Genomic DNA, 15,859 nt, shown 5'->3' with positions numbered 1-15,859 from the left:
TTTTTTGTTCAATTCCCTACTTAATTTTTACCAGTTCCATTCAGGATTATTTCATCAGAAGTAATACAGTCTTCTGTGTTGGCATTATATGTGATACTGGTAACAAATGTTGTCCCAGTGTAGTTTTGATCCAATCCATTTAAGGTTTCTCCAGTTGCTACCATTCTGCAGATTGCTAACTGCTCAGCCTAATAAGTTTATTACATACATTTCTTTTTATATCAAAATATAGTAACCGACATGTGGTAATTCCCATTGTTATCTATACAATAGTAAGACAATCCAGAAAAATATGTAGCAGAATTACTGTAAGGCAAAATGTTAGTATATTTGCTGACATTTATTCATTCTCAGTAAACTGTAGAAGGGAAAGATCCCTTTCAAAGGATCGGTGAATGGAAATAAAAACACTCAGAACTTTCTCACAAGACTGCAGAGGTCCTGATCCATCTAGGTGCCATGTCTCTTTTCCCGTCAGTGATGACACCAGTGTTAAGGGATTCTCAGTATGTGGCAAGGTAATTAATAGTTGGGGTTTTAAAAGGCCTAATTTCCCTCACCACAAATTCAGAGATGTTCTGGACAGGCTTTGTGATTAGCTTTTGTGATAAGAGTATTGAATAGGCTGTGTTCATCTTCAAAACAAGTTAACTACATTAAAAATAGATTTTCAAAACCAACTATAAAGTTCCAGTTTTTGACAAATTGACTTAACACCTCAAAGCAAATGATCACCTTTAAAAATACTTTGTTGTGCCCACTATCCCTATCCACATAACATTTAATTTCATGTTAACATGTCATGTGTTAGAGAATCGTGTAACAATAAATAAAATGTTCATGTGCAAGGTTAGAAATTACTTTAATGAGTTATTATTGCCCTGCTCTCGGGCTGTTGGTAATATTTTTTGTGTTATTTTAATGTATTCTGAGTAGAGACAGAGGCACTAGTCAGATTGGATCATCAAGAACATTCCCCTGGGAGCCAGGACAGGATGCAGTCCCCTAAGAAACAATGTGTCAGATTAAGCTGATGCTATATTTGTAGGAAACACAACACACAGAAAATTATAAAAATATACTGCAATACATTGTCTTTTTCCCATCTGATGTGAAGTGGTTTGATGCTATAGAGACTGATACAATGATCATAAAGGCATTCTCAAGGTGTGTTGACTAGGGATGTGCTCATTCACTTCCTTTGTACTGTGTCTTCTTCTATTATTTGATAGCATAGTAACTTCTCCCATAGTTTGTTCACTTTCCCCACACTGAGATGGGCTCGTACTTGAGGTGGGAATGTGACAGGTTTGCATTAAAAAAGAAGGTTAATAAACATGAAAGCAATGGTAGTAGCTGTGCATCCAGGCTTGTTCAACACTGATCTCTCACTGTACCTAAAAGGACATTACTGTTATTGGTGGTCAGTGAATTATTAGTATCAATTCAGGACTGCAACAGATATTTACATAGACAGAAGCCACTAATTGATGTTCTGTAGAATTGGAGGCATGTGAATGTGATGCTGTGGTAGGCTTTCAGCCCACAAAAGTCAAGAAATCTCACTGCCAAGTAATTTCCACTGCACTGGTTGTTGCTCTTTCACACTGCTTGGTTTGATGGTGTGGAAGTATATCAGCAAGTAAAACCTTACTGGCTTACATTGCTCTGCAAACACAGCCTAAAATTTCTAGCTTTTGTGCGTGTGAATTTCAGCCATGAGGTTACATTCACGTAGCCATTTCTGTACATGAACATGACAGGAGCACCATGCTCCCAGACAATGTTAAAAACCAAATAGAGATTAACATTTCCATTTTTTTATGCTTAGGACTTCATCACTCCTATGTTGAAATAGTGAAACTTCCTCTTTTATCCTGAGCTGTAGGTGTAGTATTCTGCACCATTCAATGTCAATACTGAGAATCTGCTCTGCAGCTCAGAAAATATATCAGTCCTAAGGTATTTATGAAAAGGGGAAAATAAGTTCTTTTCATTCTTACGTCTCAGAAATGGCTGAGGAGGATTTTAGTTTTTGAAGAACGCTTCCAGGAAACTTTATAGGAGAAAATTCTAGAAAAAGTAAGGAAAAAAAAGGAAAAGAAGAGGAATATCAGCCTAGAAAGCTGGGTGTTTTCTTCAGATTGATTGATTGTACGTTTCCAATGAAAATACCTGCGTTATGATTTGGCACACACCCTGTCTTGGATTATTCTTTCCAAGCTCAGGGGAATTTTTGTTTTCTTTTTGTTTTATCAAGTATTTTATCAGGTGTTTTCCCCTGATCCTGGCTGTTGGAGACAAGCCCAAAGCCAACAGATTCTGATCCAGAAGAGAATTTTGTAAAGGTTTATCTTCTGGGTTTAAAAATGAAGAATAGGACCATCAGAAGTTATAACCTTGTTATATCAGTTTCCACCATCACATCTTTCTAGGAGCATATTGTAAAATTAAATGATTCTGCTCCCAGACAATGAGATGCACTGGGGACTTTTAATAGAATTTATATGCAACGCAGATTGTAATTGGAGCCCATGGAGGATGGTTAATGTGAAGGGTGTCACAGTATCAAACACTCCAGCCTCTCCTCTGACTATGAGTTGTTCTTCCACAGAGAACAGAATTATTCAGTCAAAGTGTATGCTGAGAAATTGAAGTCAATGGGAAAACTTCCATCAGTCTCAGAAGGAGGAATCTAAATTTTCTCCATCCTTTGCACAGGCTTCAGGACCAAACTGCTGTGGAGCTACAGTCACTTGTATTTGCACAAAGACATCAAAGAAACAATAATTTTTCTTCTGATAGTCTCTGGTGGGACCAAGCATCTTTACAGGCCCTGGAAGGATGATTGCACCTTACTATACAACCTGCAATGAGCCTGCCCAGAAAGTCCAGCAGTGGCAATCATATGCAGTGCAATAAAAATGTTCATCCTTGAGTAATTCATTCCTAATTGAGTAACAGGGATACAGTGGAGTTTTATTTCATTTTTTGATTGTTACATTCTTCTCAGGAATCTTGCATTGATTTTTCCCTTATGTAATGCTTTAAAACATTAGGATCTGGGATCTTTTTTGTTTTGTGTACTCAGTGCTTCTTCTCCAGTCCTGAAATGGCTGCTAAAGTGATATGAGAAGACTGCTTTCCCTTATTCACATGTGAATAAGTAAATGTGAAGTTGCATTGTTTGCCTGTGCAAAAGAACACCTCTGATGTTCAAAGCTTCAGGCTTTTTCTCTACTTTTCTCCCAGACCCCTCCTCAGGGCTTTTTTGGTCATTAGGTGATTCACCTGCATTCAAAGAAGAAATGCTGTGTTGTGTATAAGTTCTGCTTCGGCTGTGCCATCCAATGAATGCGTGATGATGATGTAGATGTAGATGAATGTGTGAATTCAGAGGAAGGAAAACAGGGATCCGTCTGAGTGGTCCTGTCAGGAACTGAGTGCACTCAAAATATGTCCGTAAATACAAAGAAAACAAGAAGGATGGAGGCAGCAACAGCAATACTGGCTACTTTTCTTGAATGTTTGCTTTGATATTCATGTTGGTGATTAGTGGTTAGAAAATAAGTTTGTGTAAGTGAAGTACACGGACAATGAAGTGCGTCCCCAATTTGGCATGTGACCATTTTATAAATAGAGTAGATACAGACTTCCAAAACATTTCATTTGTGATCTCATGGTTTTGTCATTCTCTGGAAGTAAAAATATTGACATTTACCAGGCTATTTGTTCCAGCTTTCTGATCCCCTGTAGTTTATTTTTATAACAGCCTTATCGATGAGCCTCTTACTCAGCTCTCTAGGTTTAACTGAGTTGAGTCGATTTGTTACCACAGCTTCAAGTAGCTGTTACAGAACAAGCGAGACATCCTAATAAAGCTGTAAACGTGTTTACTCAAACATGGTATTGATTTTACTTGGAGAGGGAGAAGCCAGTGCTTAGCATGGTGTCAGGGAGGATGAATTTAACTGCAGCTTTTCATTGTCATCTGTCATGGTTGTGAAACACTAAGTGAAGCCACAAGAGGATAATTAGAATTGCCAGAAATTTAGCCCCTAAAATCAGTTAACCACTTGGGATTTTTGTAGTTTAATTAGTTTTTATTAAAACTTTCCTCCCGTGGTATACTCAGGAAGGCTTTTCTAATGTTCTTTTCAGCGAGAGTGAGATTTCAAGGTTGCCACTTGTTAGATATACATCTTAAATGACTGCTTTTCTGAAAGGGTTGGTAACCTTTCTTCACTCTGCTGTAATTAGCCTGGCAACACGGCTCTGTAGAAGCATAGAGCCATCTCATTTAAAAAGAGAGGGAAAGATGCTTTACTTTGTGCACTTGTTTGTTCATAAATACGTTTGAATTTAATAGCATGAATGTGCATATGTGGGATACATCTTCTGCTATGTCAGGAGAGAACTAAGGCGTGTGAAGATCTAAGGAAGTATCATGTACTTGAAGATGCTTACATTTGTCTTCTATACCATAAGTCTAAAGGTTCAGACCATGATGCCAAAATACATAAAAAGAGGAGCCAAATACCACCCTTAATCAAAAACGTTTCCGTTTAAATTAGCCAGCATTTGGTTCGATAGCAATGGGCAGTGCCTCTGGCTTACCACAGTTTTTGGCTGTAATATCCACCATCTGCCACAAAATTAAAAAGGGAGAAACCTCAGCGTGCTGACGTACAGTCGCTCAGTGACTACATTGCAGAATTGTCTGATGCCAACATCTTTTACAGAATCTAGGCTGGCTGGTTGGCTCTTGGCACCAGCATCGCTAACCACCTAATTACAGCTGACCAGACTGATGGTGCTCCACAACATTAATCCACTCCAAAAGCAGTAAAAGACATAAAAAAACAAAAACAAAAAAACCAACCAAAAACAACCAACCCACCAAACAACAACAACAAAAAACACCAGCCCCAAGTTGTATCAGCTACAAGACTTTAAATTACCAGTGCAGTGTTTCTTGGGAACTGCATCCTCCCACTCAGGTGGCCTGGAAAGCTGCTGGGATCACTTAAAAATAGAAGAACATTCAAGTGACTGTGATAAATGCTGTTCACAAACAAGAGTGTAAAAAGGTGCTTGCAGCTGTCCTCTGCAGTGGGATAACACCATCTTAAAAAGATCGTTTGCAGATTAAGCTGTAGAAACTTTAAATACAAGAAAGAGGAGATGGCTCCACTGCTCATGAGCTGGGGCTGGGACAATTCTGCAGGAGAATGGCTGGGCTAACATGGAGTGTATTGGGTCCTTCACCTGGAAGGAGAGGATAATCTGGGAACATTCCATAGCAAACATTCTTTGATGGGCTCTAACAGGGTCAGCTTGTGATTGTTTATCATTCTTGCATATGATCATTGTGTTTTTCCTGCTTTTTTTCCTCTTTCATTTAAAAAATTACGTTAATATTTCCTTGAGCATTTTATGGAGATTGGAATTGGGGAAGAAACTGCAGAAAGACTAATAGTGAGGAATCTGACTGTCAGAGGCTATAAACGGATTTCCAGCCAGCATTAGTAATTAACAGTCATTAAAATTAATTGTCAAGTGTACAATTTGAAATGAAACATTTGGCTTCAATATGATCTGTTTTTAAGTGTTGTTAAACCATTACTGAAGCAGACCAGAACTGTTTAAAAAAAAAACTGGACTCCTATGTTTCTATCCAACTGCACTAATGCTGGGTGTTCGTTCAGAGTTACTGCCCATAATCAAGAAACAAGACTTGCAGTAAAATCAAGTTTCAGTGAAATTGCCCCTGAAATGTCTATTTTGCTGGTGGCGAGGAGACGAACTTGTTTATTCTTTAATGATTTTAAAGTGCTACTCCTCTCTAAAAAGTTCAAAGTAAGGACAGCACCTTTTGTGTCAGTGGGCGAACTGTTTCACCGTGTCTTTTCAGAGCTGTGTTGATGTTGCCAAAGAGATTTGAGCTGGTCTCTGCAAGGGCCTTCTTTTGGGTGTGGATTCTGAGGCTCAAGCACCACTTCTGGCACTTGGCTTGCAGAGCTGTTAATTCGGTGGTGAGCACTGAAAGGAAGAAAACAACTTGACTTCTCTGTTCCCCATTCTGTTGCAGACCTAACAATTATAAACATTGTCTTTGAGCATATGTAGCAAAGACACTGCAGATAATGAAGATTAACTCTCAGTTATTTCAGGCACTCTTTTCTAAGGAAAGTGATTTTGGGGAAACCTTTTCTACTGAAAAGAAATAACTATGGGCCAAAAATAGCCATTGGTGTCTTGCAATCACGTGTATCATCTGGGAGAATGGATACATTTCGTTTTAAGGTTTTGTAGCACCATAGGGTTAACAGCACCTTTTGAAGCTGACTTGGCTCAGAAGTTCTTATTAGGTATAGATACAAAGTGGTTACTTGGCTGTCCCTGTCTGTGAGAGCCAAAAGGCGTCTCGGCCTGCCCCAAGAACTGAACCAGTGTGGCTAATTGCAGTGTAGTGGTCTGCTATGCATCCTGCAGCTGCTACATCTCCATTAATAATTTGGTTGTCTGGGCAAGAAGCAGATAAGATGGGAAACCCCTGAGTTTGGTTCTTGCCTTTGTGTTGAGGTGTGAAAAGTGTAGTATATAATGCATGAAATACTGTGAACAACCCCAGCAGTGTGGGAATGCTGGTGCCATACAGCTGCAATTGGAAGATGGTAGATGGTATCTCCTGAAGTTGCTTTGGTCAAGTATTTGAAGTGAGACTGTCTTGTGTAGCCAAAGTATATTACTACTTCTTGCATTCCATTCTAGTGGTAGCTGTAAACTAGTTCAGGCCATGGTATAAATTAAAATAGTTGCTGAGCTGCTATGAAGTTTGTTCTGTGAGCCCAGACCTGTGGTGCAGGGTCAGTGCTGCCCTTTCTGCCTGTAAGAGAGAGCAATGAGTCTGTAGCCATGTTCCCTTATCTTCTTGCATTTCTGGTCACATCTCCTTGAAGAGATTGCAGCCCTCAGCCACCTGTTCTTCCCTCCACTTCCGTGCTTGCTGTTAGATCTGTTTGAGTGTCACCTACCCCACCTCAGTTCAAATTAGCCAGGTTAGCAGAGACCTGCTGTTAACCAGTTCAAGTTGACCTGGCTCGTTTGGACAGAGTGCCAGGATACACTTAGCAGCACAGAAGGGTGGTGAAAAACATATGGGGCACTACAGGAACTGGGAGACCTGAATCCATGCCTTGAGACTATGATTCAGGGGGTTTGCATCAGAATACTGCATACTCTGGAAGAGAGGAACTCTAAATTACATTCTGACCATGTTGCTTTTAACTAAAAAGAGCTTTCTTCATCTGAAACAGCCAACCCAATAGAGCTCTTTGTTTCTCTGCTCAAACAGCAGTGCTTTTGGGTGCTCCCTCGGGGTCTGCTTTGCCAACTGCCTAGTCTTAGTATGTGATGTAGAACTGTTTTTGTGGTATGTGTGTTTGTATTGTCATTTGATGCGATATCATGTCAGATACTGCTATTTCTATTTCATCTGTGAAATACATACCTTTTAAGAGAAACTCAACAGACAAGAGAATGGTTTGAGGGCAAACTCCCCACTGCAGTTTCTACATACCTCGTATATGACAGCCGTACTTAATGTCATTTCTCTGCCACTCTGAAATCACAGGGATCTCTCATTTCTATCCCCAATTAGAACAGAATTTTTTTCCACCTGATTCTTTCTCATAGGTCAGAATAAATAAGTAGTAGCTTCATTGAAGACAAAAACTTTGTACTGGCTTGATACTGCTGTGAGCCTGGGAGGTGGTGTCAGTCTCAGTCTATTTGATATTGAAAAGTAATTCATGTTTTACGGTCCTTTGCTCCTTGGTATTTCCTCATCTTCATGTGTGTTTGATGCCTTGATTATGAGCACAGAGGACAGTCGTGTGTAAGCCGTTCTCTGAACTCATGCTCTGCACAAAGCCTAGCTGCGTGTTTGCCTTTGGAGGCCTGCCCAGTGCATCTTCTGTACTTACTGAGTCAGAAACGGACTGCCTTAACAGCCTTATTTTACATACGGTTACAACTTGCTCTGAAGTTTTAACCACCCAGAAGCACACTGGCAAGCTACTGCCTCCCAGGCAGTTTAAATGTAATGATTGACATTCTCTGCGCATCCAAGAAAGTTTCCTCTAAGAATGCATGTTAATTTAATGGAGAGCAGACCATTTTCATCTCGTTATTCAGAAATGTCCTGATTTCTGCCAGGCATGCTGTTTGAATTTCTCAACTGTTACCCAACTGTTACAGCTGGACCATCCTGCCACAGTTGTGTTGTCTGTCATCCCCTGACTGCTGCCAGTGATAGCACTCACAGCACAATTTCTTCCTATTTCAGATTCTCATCTTTGTAACCTGAAATAACGCTGTCTTCTCCACTTGTGTTTACGGACTTAACATTTGTTGGCGAAGCAGTCATATTTCTCCAGTTAATGTTGGTCAATATCTGTGAAATCCCATCTTATATGTGGTTCAGGTTTCTCTAGAAAAAAATATCACTGTCAGAAAAGTAGATTTTTTTTCCTAGTTTTCAACTAAAACACCTATTTTCTATGCTTTGTCCCATTCTGATAAAAAGTATTTGATTTATAGGTTTAGTGGCGTTAAGCAAAGCTCCAGCCTCTTCCCTCTTTCAGTCCAGTTTGGAGAAAACCATGTTATCAGCTTGGCTTCTTTTTACGTCAGCCATGGAAGCACTTGGTAATCTGTAAAAATGACCTGTTGCTCAGCAGGTTTAGCCCTGATCAATCTATAACATTATGTGTCATGATTTGCATGATTTTTAATCTTCAAGGAACCAACATTACTGCATTTGGGTATTATATTTTTATCATATTCAAAAAATATGCCCTAATGTTCCACTCTGAAGGAAATATTTAGAAAAGGAGCATGGGTTAAAGGGGAACATCGCAGTTTAATGTGGAGTCTTTATTCCATCAGTAAACAAGGTGAGCAGAGGAAGTGTACTTGACTCTATGGAGAGAAAGCTGGTAAAATATAGCTTTGAATCAAAATCCATCGTGTCAAAAGTTGGTACTTCTGAGCTACTTAGTTTCAAGGCTCTATGTGGGTTGTGCCAGCCCAGGACCTGACAGAGCCTGACAGAGGAACTCGACATGGTGGATGAAAGCTTTAAAAGGAACGTGTTTCAGCTCAGATTTTCCTATAGAAATCTCACTTTCCCTCAGTGATAGGATGGAGAAGGGAGACACATCTGAAAGATATTAAAAAACAGGATAAAAGTGAATAAAATATTACCTCTAGAATGTCAGAGTGGAGCTTTAAATTATAAGAAACTGAATTCACTATTCACATCTTGAAAACCTATATTTAAAAAATACATTTCACCTCTGCCATAAGTTCAGTCATGCTTTTGATAACAAAGTTGTGGTCAAGAAAAAATGTTTCAGAGATAAGGGACTCAATCCATAAAACTTCTGGTGCCACTTGTACTTAACCAAGCATCTATGAATAATCTCCTTTTTAATGCTCTATTTGCTTATATTCAACTGAAGATTCAAAACGCAAGTGATTTCTATTTTTCAAAACCGTGGGTGCTGGAGGTTTTGTTGTCTAAAGCACTAAACCAAGAGCTGTGATCGTGAGAGATGCTTGGCTCTCTATGGGTCACTGTTGGTTTGGGTATCTCAACATGGCAAGAGGTGTCCACTACTTTGGAAGCCTTGGGTTGAATTTCCTGTGCCAAAGGGCAACAGATGTCATTTAGCTTTCTTTGATGGGTAAAATGTTCTCTGTCTTCACTATGAGCTTCTTTAACTGTGAATAATGTTTGTTATGTGCTTTTCCCATCTTTTGAGAAAAGCCTGCACCAGTGACAGTGGTGTAGGGCTGGAGCTGAAGCTGGCAGGAAGAGAAGGAGTTCTCTTCAGCAGGGAAAACTGCTGCTGTGTCTTAAAATGATATTTGAGGAATCAGGATTCTCTCTGGAAAAGAGCAAGAACTCTAGTAAATCCTCTTCAGGTGTCTAAAAAGATCAGTCTTGATGATCACTGATTTACTTGAAGCTACCAACAGGAGACTTCAGTTAGAAATGACAGCAGCAGCACCCTAACTCAGCAGCTCACATAAGCACAGTGCTATATGTATCCAGGTACATACAGTCAGGCCGGTATCTGAGTGCCCTGCTCCATGACAATCTGGTACACTTCAAAACCTAACCATTCTCTCCTTTTTTTCTCCATCCCTCTTCATTCCTAGGCTTCCTCTCGCAGCTTGTCTATGAGCGGCCGGTGACCGAGTGCATCCGAGCTGGACACTACGCAGCCAGTGTCATCATCAAGCGCTCAGGTTGCACCTTCCCAGAAAAGCCTGACTTCCACTGATGCTGGTGAACTGGAGGGATCAAGAGTAACTCTCATATTGCCGTGGGATCGCTGCCTAAATTTTTTCCTCCTTCCTTGTCCTCACCTTTCCAATTACCTGCATCAACGCTTCTGTACTTCTGTTCATTTCATTCTAAACAAAATATGTATTTCTGTCATGTTTTCCTTTCCATACCACTACTGTGTCTCACTAGTCTTAACTTTTGGAAACTGTGCTAAGTGAAGCTTATTCTCGTATCTGCCTGGAAAAATTGTTCTATTGACACAGTTTAGAAGGAAGTTCCGTATAACGACACTGCTGACTAACACCAGTAAAATAATGAATTATCTAGTTTTATCTGTGTCCGAATTCTACTCAACTTACTTGAAACAAACAGACCTGACTGTATTTGTGACATGACCACATAAACCAGGAATAGTTCTTTCTGTATAGTGGAGTCACAGTAGCGTTAAGAGCAGTGTGAGCATCCCAAGAATTTCCTTCAGTGTTTGAGTATACAAGATCTGGCCATCATATCCAGCCCAGCCACCATGGAAGCAAATTGCTACTCGTCAGAACTTAAGGGTATGGTCATGCTGATGTCAGTGACTATGGGTCTGGTGCTCTGTGGTCACTATACCGTGACCTCACACTGGCCTGACGGGTGAGCATGCAGATAGGTACTTTCAGGGATTTCGAGGCAGAGGCATGAGCTGGTGATGAACATAACATATGGCTAGATCCTATCTCCTCAGTGTGAGCTTTTTAGGGGCTGTTTTTAATTAAGGTACACATAGTGAAAATGAGGTACAGAAATATTTATGCAGGATATATTGACAGGACATGCCAAATGGAATCTCTGAAACGCACATTTTTAAACTTTTAATTTACTTTGGGTAATTATCAAATATGGTGGATTTTGTTTGTATTTACAGTATTCAAAGAGGTGATCTGACACTGCATTCATTACTTTGCTATGTAATTTGATACTGATAAATAAAAAAAATTGTCATACAGTAGCTCTCAGCTTTGTACTGTTGTGTATGTGTCATTCCTCTTACTGAAAGAAGAGCAGAAAACAGACGCCTAACCCACAGTGTGTGTTAGATCTCTGCTTTTCAACCGTGGCTTTCTGCATCCACGTGGATGTTCAAGAGTGAGCTCTGCGCTAAGGAAGGAAAGAACATCAATGTGGTGTTCATACCACAGGGAAGATGAAAAATTGATGGCTGGGATTTGCTGTACAAAGATAAGTCACTGCAGTCAGGTTTCACATTTTACTACAGAGCACTGAACGAGGAACACACAGGAACTGTTTGTTGTTACAGTGTTGATGTACCACAGAGATCACGGGGAGACATTGAGACTATGGTCCTGATTCCCTTTTTTCTTTGTCCCAGTCTCTGGTTTTATACATTGGAGAATAGGCTCTGTCTTCCTAGAGGTCACCTGGTGAGGTTCCCACAAGTGCATCAGGAGCTTCAAACCAGCCACCTCTGAAAGTCCTCACTGGTCCATGGAACTCCACCACTGCAAGTGCAGATCACTGTGTCCAAAGTATGGACTGTTCTTCAAGGGCTTGGGTCACAGCTTCCAGCTGAAAATCAAGGTTGCATGAACAGGTGTTATCCGTCTGTGGAACTACTCAGGAGCAGCTTTGTGCAAATGAGAATTCGCTGTTTTCTCCATGGTACTGCACTCAAATAACTTTGGGTTTTACATTTCTCACATTCTAGCATAGGAGAGAGGGAGAGGAATTAACATACTGTTGAGAAGATGGAACAGCAAACAAACCTGAGACTACAGTTTGTGTTGTCTTCAGGCTTTATAGGTTTGGGAGAATTGGGCTTTTAATTTCTCATTGCTGATTTTTAGTTCTTTAAATTGATATATCCATGCAATGTATTTTAGTCAAGAAAAGCTGATGGGCTGAGGAAGGATGTTTCGCAGTCACATAGAGCACACCATGCTTACTGTATGAATTTGCCGATCAATAAGGAAAGACCAATAATCTAGTGGTTAAATCTGCTGTTCCCTTTGCTCTGTGTCAGTGACACATTCCATTCACTTTATAACACCTTTATCCATGTCCTGGCCAGGTAGTTATGACTTGTTTCAAATAGAATTTAAATAAGTAAATGTTCTTTGCCATAACCAAGGAATTAAAAACAACATGGCTACTGTAGAGGAAGGGAGGATATGTAAAGGAAGAGAATTGTCAAGTAGAATGTGGGGATTTTTTTCTTCCTTTATCTAGGCCTTTTCTTCTTTTCAATTCAGGTTGCAAGAGAGCCAAGTCAGAGGTTCTGTTCTGAGCTTTTCCACTGACGTGCTTGGTGAGCCTGGGCTCCTGACATTTGGCTCCAAGTGTCAGCTGCAGAGCATAATTTGAAGCTAGTGGGAGCAGCTGAGGAATAAACTACCACCCATTTCATGGAAGGGCATCAGAATCTGACCTGCTCTATTTAGCCATTCATTATTTCTCCAATATCTGTCAATGGATATTCTTGGGTGATATATGGATATTTAGAAATGTATTGCCAAATCGTGCTAAATAACTTCTACTTGTGCTGTCAAATTGCCCCGTGGTTTCATTGAGAATTCTTTTCAGGATTTGTACTTCTCTCCTGCTTCTCACTGAGGCAGGCTTTGTGTGTGTGTGTGTGTATATATAATGGATAATAGTGTCATCTTTAATCTTCTCTTTCACATAGTTTTTCTTTTGTCCTCTACTGACATCTTCCACACAGAGGCATGTTAGAAAACTGGGCCTCCTGAAAAACATGTTATTGAAAGAAATGTCTGCAACTGAAACATCCCCCCGTCTCAAATCCCAGATGGGAGAATTGAAGTGAGTCTGTCACTGAGCTTGAGCCATCATTCAAACCCAGAGTTCTGAGTGAGCTGGGATACTTTCAGATGGGAAACCCATTTCCCACCAGCACTGACCGAAGCATATCACCCTCACTCAGATAAAACTCTTCCATTTTGCTGGAAATAAGACTGCATCTCCTATGCTCACCGTTCCAGGCTTGCTTTCATACCACATGAAGTGGACAGCAATGCTGCTGAGGTCAGTGGGCCAGTTATTCATGCTAAAAAGCATTAGTAACAACAAAGCAACATGCTGAAGAACTGGGAAGAAAAGCTGAGAATCAGGAAATAAAGGTAATATTTCCATTTCTACAAGTGACTCGCTTGTTATTTTGGGCAGATCTCTTTCCTCTCTGAATCTCTCTCTGCAAAGAAGATGGAGAGCTCAGAAAGATGGCAAACTCAGGATGAAAGTGGCAAGAATTCAAATATGGCAGTATGAGCCACATCTCAGCCTGTACTCACTGCTGATCTTTTAGTTTTCCCTTTTGTAAACAAATGTCTGTTTGTTTACCCTTAAAATAGTGCTGGCTGCTGATGCTTGTTTGAGGGTTAAGACAGGGAAGGAAAAGGAGAAAAAGGAAAGGACAAAAGCTTTGCTGTCAAACGTGCTACATAAAAATGACAATAGAAATGCGCACTGTTTTAAGATGACAAGTCTAGGAGCAATCTTTAATTTAAAGGTTCTTATCCACAGTTTTCATAAAGAAATGTTAATTAAAAGTGCAATGACATGTTTGGGACTTAAAGGAAATCATTCTGCAAAGGATTTATAGCAATCACAGCTCCAGAGCATTAGGATTACAGATCCTTGTGCTGTTCCTTTTCAGTGATCATGTGATTGGCCTGTTGTTAAATATAGCTCCCATTTAGTGAATCAAGACAGGCATGGGAAAGGTAGGGATAGTTTCCCTCTAACCAGCGGGATTTCAGAGGTGTTGGAGATTATACAATTCATTAGTTTTAGCATAAGATCAAAGGGAGAGAGGAAGTCTTAATTTGGGCACCAGCTGCTACTGTCTGAAAGTCTTGCAGCTTAAATGAAAAGTGAACGTGTGCAATGCTAACCGCTTGTATTAGAGCACGAGCCTATTGTTTTATATCTCACTAACTCATTGTTCTCTTCCTGCAGATAATTCTCACACTTAAGACCTTCTGAGATAGTTATGTCTATTGTGAATAGTTCAGCAACCAACTGGCTCCGAGGTTATTGCCTAAGCATCTTTCCCTCGCTCTAATCCCCTGCAAGGTTTTTTCTGAGCAGTGTTGTTAATCTAAAATGACTGCTAACTGACTCCTGTGTCAAACATTATTCATTATGCACTTTAAATGCTTCCTGCAGAGGCCAAAATAAATTTTGCTTTTTAGAAGCAGACCACAAGGAGTGCCTACGTAGGATATTTCCTAAAGGATTAGACTAAAAATGGCAGTTAAGATGTTGGGGAGAATAAATGTTGCTCAGAACAAAGCTTCACAGTTTAACCAGAGATAAACTTCGGTTACCAAAACCTACTTTCATATAGATTTATCTATAACCTGTTCCTGCAGGAAGAGCTCACACTTGCAGGGTGGGAGAAATACCTTTATAGAGGGATGTTAAAAGGTACATTATTAGCAAATGAGGGCCATATAAACAAAAATGTAAAAAGCAGTAATTCTCATGTGTCTTGGTTATGGGTGGTTTTTTTTTTCAGGTGTCACTGGTGTTGGCATAAAGGGAAAGCTTTTTTTGTGTCAATGGCACTGACAGGCCTTGCATGCATAATGACAGCATAGGAAGAGACAGACAGATAGATTTGAATAGCAATAAGGTGGGTTTTCTTCCAGTGTGAAAAGAGCATGGGATTCGTGTGTACTGAGATGAAGTATAGCCTTGCTGCACAGTGCAAATATTTAATGCTCTTCTAACTATCCCCAGGTTATTGGAGTGTAACAGTTAATAGCCATCAGTTGCCAAACCCAGTGAGCAGTTTGGATGCCTAAAAAGAAAATGAAAAGTTAAAAAATGAAGCCAAGTCAGACTAGAAACCCACAAATCATGAATGTGCTATAGCTTAGCAGGCAGATCATCTCCTGAGTTCAGAGCAGCGTCGACCTGAGCTGCTGCTTCTCAAATGAGAGAAGGTTCGAGTACATCTGTCTTCCAGTCTGAGCTTTGCCATGTACTCACAGGCAAGCTTTGGCTGGACCTTCTGCTTTCCAGGCCCTGTTTCTTCCCAGTGGTATTTTTAAGGAGATTGAGTACAGCCTGAAATGAAGAAAAGCAAAGCATTATCACTATTCTGTATCAAATATCTTGAGGCAGTGATGCAGCATAAATGCATAGAAAAGTGGAGGGGCTCCTGAACTGAGTTTGAGAGAAATCCTGTGCTTGGATGTTCTCTGTATCTGCAGTGCTGTAGATATGGAGATGTTAACACTGGCGTAAGATGTTACACTTAAAGCTTTAAGTATTACTGTGGAATTATAAGAGCCTATAAGAGTATTTCAAAGAATGGATTCAGCTTGAAAATCACCCCTCTTTATGTATTTTTCTTAGTAATGCTAGAAGTAGTAATTCACTGTACTTAAAAATTGCTGTGTTTTGAATGCACCTGCTTTTTTGTTAATAGGCCTTATGAATAGGCTATTTCCTTCTGCCCCTATGTAT

At 40.0% G+C, this 15,859-nt stretch overlaps 1 protein-coding gene across 4 annotated transcripts in view; it reads left to right on the top strand.

The window, feature by feature from the left end:
• ADK (adenosine kinase) overlaps positions 1-11,354 on the top strand; it is a 253,442-nt gene extending 242,088 nt beyond the window's left edge. For all 4 annotated transcript variants that reach the window (XM_015866530.3, XM_085554286.1, XM_015866531.3 and 1 more), the window contains one exon: positions 10,231-11,354. In XM_015866530.3, the coding sequence (XP_015722016.3) occupies positions 10,231-10,355 (125 nt within the window). In that variant the 3' untranslated portion in view covers positions 10,356-11,354. The remainder of the gene's footprint in view (positions 1-10,230) is intronic.
• Positions 11,355-15,859: the final 4,505 nt, after the last annotated feature.

This window comes from Coturnix japonica, chromosome 8 (genome assembly GCF_054131305.1).
Source record: "Coturnix japonica strain WE chromosome 8, WE-NBRP24, whole genome shotgun sequence".
Lineage (NCBI taxonomy): Eukaryota > Metazoa > Chordata > Aves > Galliformes > Phasianidae > Coturnix > Coturnix japonica.
This window is presented reverse-complemented; position numbering and strand designations above follow the sequence as displayed.